General features: G+C 54.4%; 1 protein-coding gene across 1 annotated transcript in view; it reads right to left on the bottom strand.

Moving 5' to 3' along the window:
* Positions 1–10: 10 nt before the first annotated feature.
* The window catches only part of LOC117941302 (GON-4-like protein), a gene marked incomplete at its 3' end in the record, with an annotated part of 3,918 nt that continues 2,698 nt past the window's right edge, over positions 11–1,230 (bottom strand). The window contains exons 7-9 of the mRNA XM_034866367.1: positions 1,088–1,186; positions 658–780; positions 11–485 (exon numbers count right to left, since the gene is read on the bottom strand). Of these exons, the coding sequence (XP_034722258.1) occupies positions 11–485; positions 658–780; positions 1,088–1,186 (697 nt within the window). The remainder of the gene's footprint in view (positions 486–657; positions 781–1,087; positions 1,187–1,230) is intronic.

Genomic DNA, 1,230 nt, shown 5'->3' with positions numbered 1-1,230 from the left:
ACCATGAGGCCCTGTGTCGGTGTCTGGGACCATGTGGCCCTGTGTCTGTATATTACGAGCCTTCCTACCGTCGGTGTCAGGGACCATGAGGCCCTGTGTCGGTGTGTGGGACAATGAGGCCCTGTGTCGGTGTGTGGGACAATGAGGCCCTGTGTCGGTGTCTGGGACCATGAGGCCCTGTGTCGGTGTCTGGGACTATGAGGCCCTGTGTCGGTGTGTGGGACCATGAGGCCCCGTGTCTGTATATTAAAAGCCTTCCTACCGTCGATGTCAGGGACCATGAGGCCCCGCAGCCATTTGGTCCAGTGGCGGTCCCCCGGTGCGGCGGTCGGTGCGTACATGTCCGCCGTGATGTCAGGGGCCAGAAGCTCCGCCTCCAGCTGGCCCAGAGGGACGTCCACCAGAGGACGCTTGGACCGCGTCCGGAAGGCCAGACCCCCATCATCATCATCATCATCTTCTTCATCAGCGTCTCTGTCCAGAGACTGAGAGACAGACAGGGAGAGAGATAGACATGGAGGGAGACAGACATGTGGAGAAACAGACAGGGGGAGAGACCTGGTTGTTAGGGGTTACCTGGTTATTTGTTACCTGGTTGTTAAGGGTTACCTGGTTATTTGTTACCTGGTTGTTAAGGGTTACCTGGTTATATGTTACCTGGTTATATGTGTAGGCGGCGCTGCAGTCCAGCTCCTCGTCCACAGCTTTGAGTCTCTCCAGGAAGGAGGACTCTGGAGGGGGGGTGCAGCTTAACCGGTCTCCCAGCTGTCCTGGGGGTCGCTATACAACAGGTCAGAGGTTAGGGGGTCTATAGGGTCTAAGCCACCCTCCCCCATGAGGTATAAGACAACTAGGAGGACTAAAAGGTCTAAGAGGTCTAAACGGTCTAAGAGGTTTAGGAGGTCTAAGACATCTAGGAGGTCCAAGAGATCTAACAGGTCTAGGATGGTATAGGAGGTCTAACAGGTCTAGGAGGGTATAGGAGGTCTAACAGGTCTAGTAGGGTATAGGAGGTCTAACAGCTCTAGTAGGGTATAAGAGTACTAAGAGGTCTAAGGTGTTTAAGAGGTCTCGGAGGTCTGGGTACCTGCAGCGGATCTTCAGTCCTCTGCTCTGCTGAAACTTTGGGGTCAGAGTCCTGATGCATTTTGGGAGGTGAAGCCAAGCTGTCATCACTGAGGAATGTCTACACACAGACACACACACACACACACACACACACACAGAGAG

This window comes from Etheostoma cragini, unplaced genomic scaffold (genome assembly GCF_013103735.1).
Source record: "Etheostoma cragini isolate CJK2018 unplaced genomic scaffold, CSU_Ecrag_1.0 ScbMSFa_526, whole genome shotgun sequence".
NCBI lineage: Eukaryota > Metazoa > Chordata > Actinopteri > Perciformes > Percidae > Etheostoma > Etheostoma cragini.
This window is presented reverse-complemented; position numbering and strand designations above follow the sequence as displayed.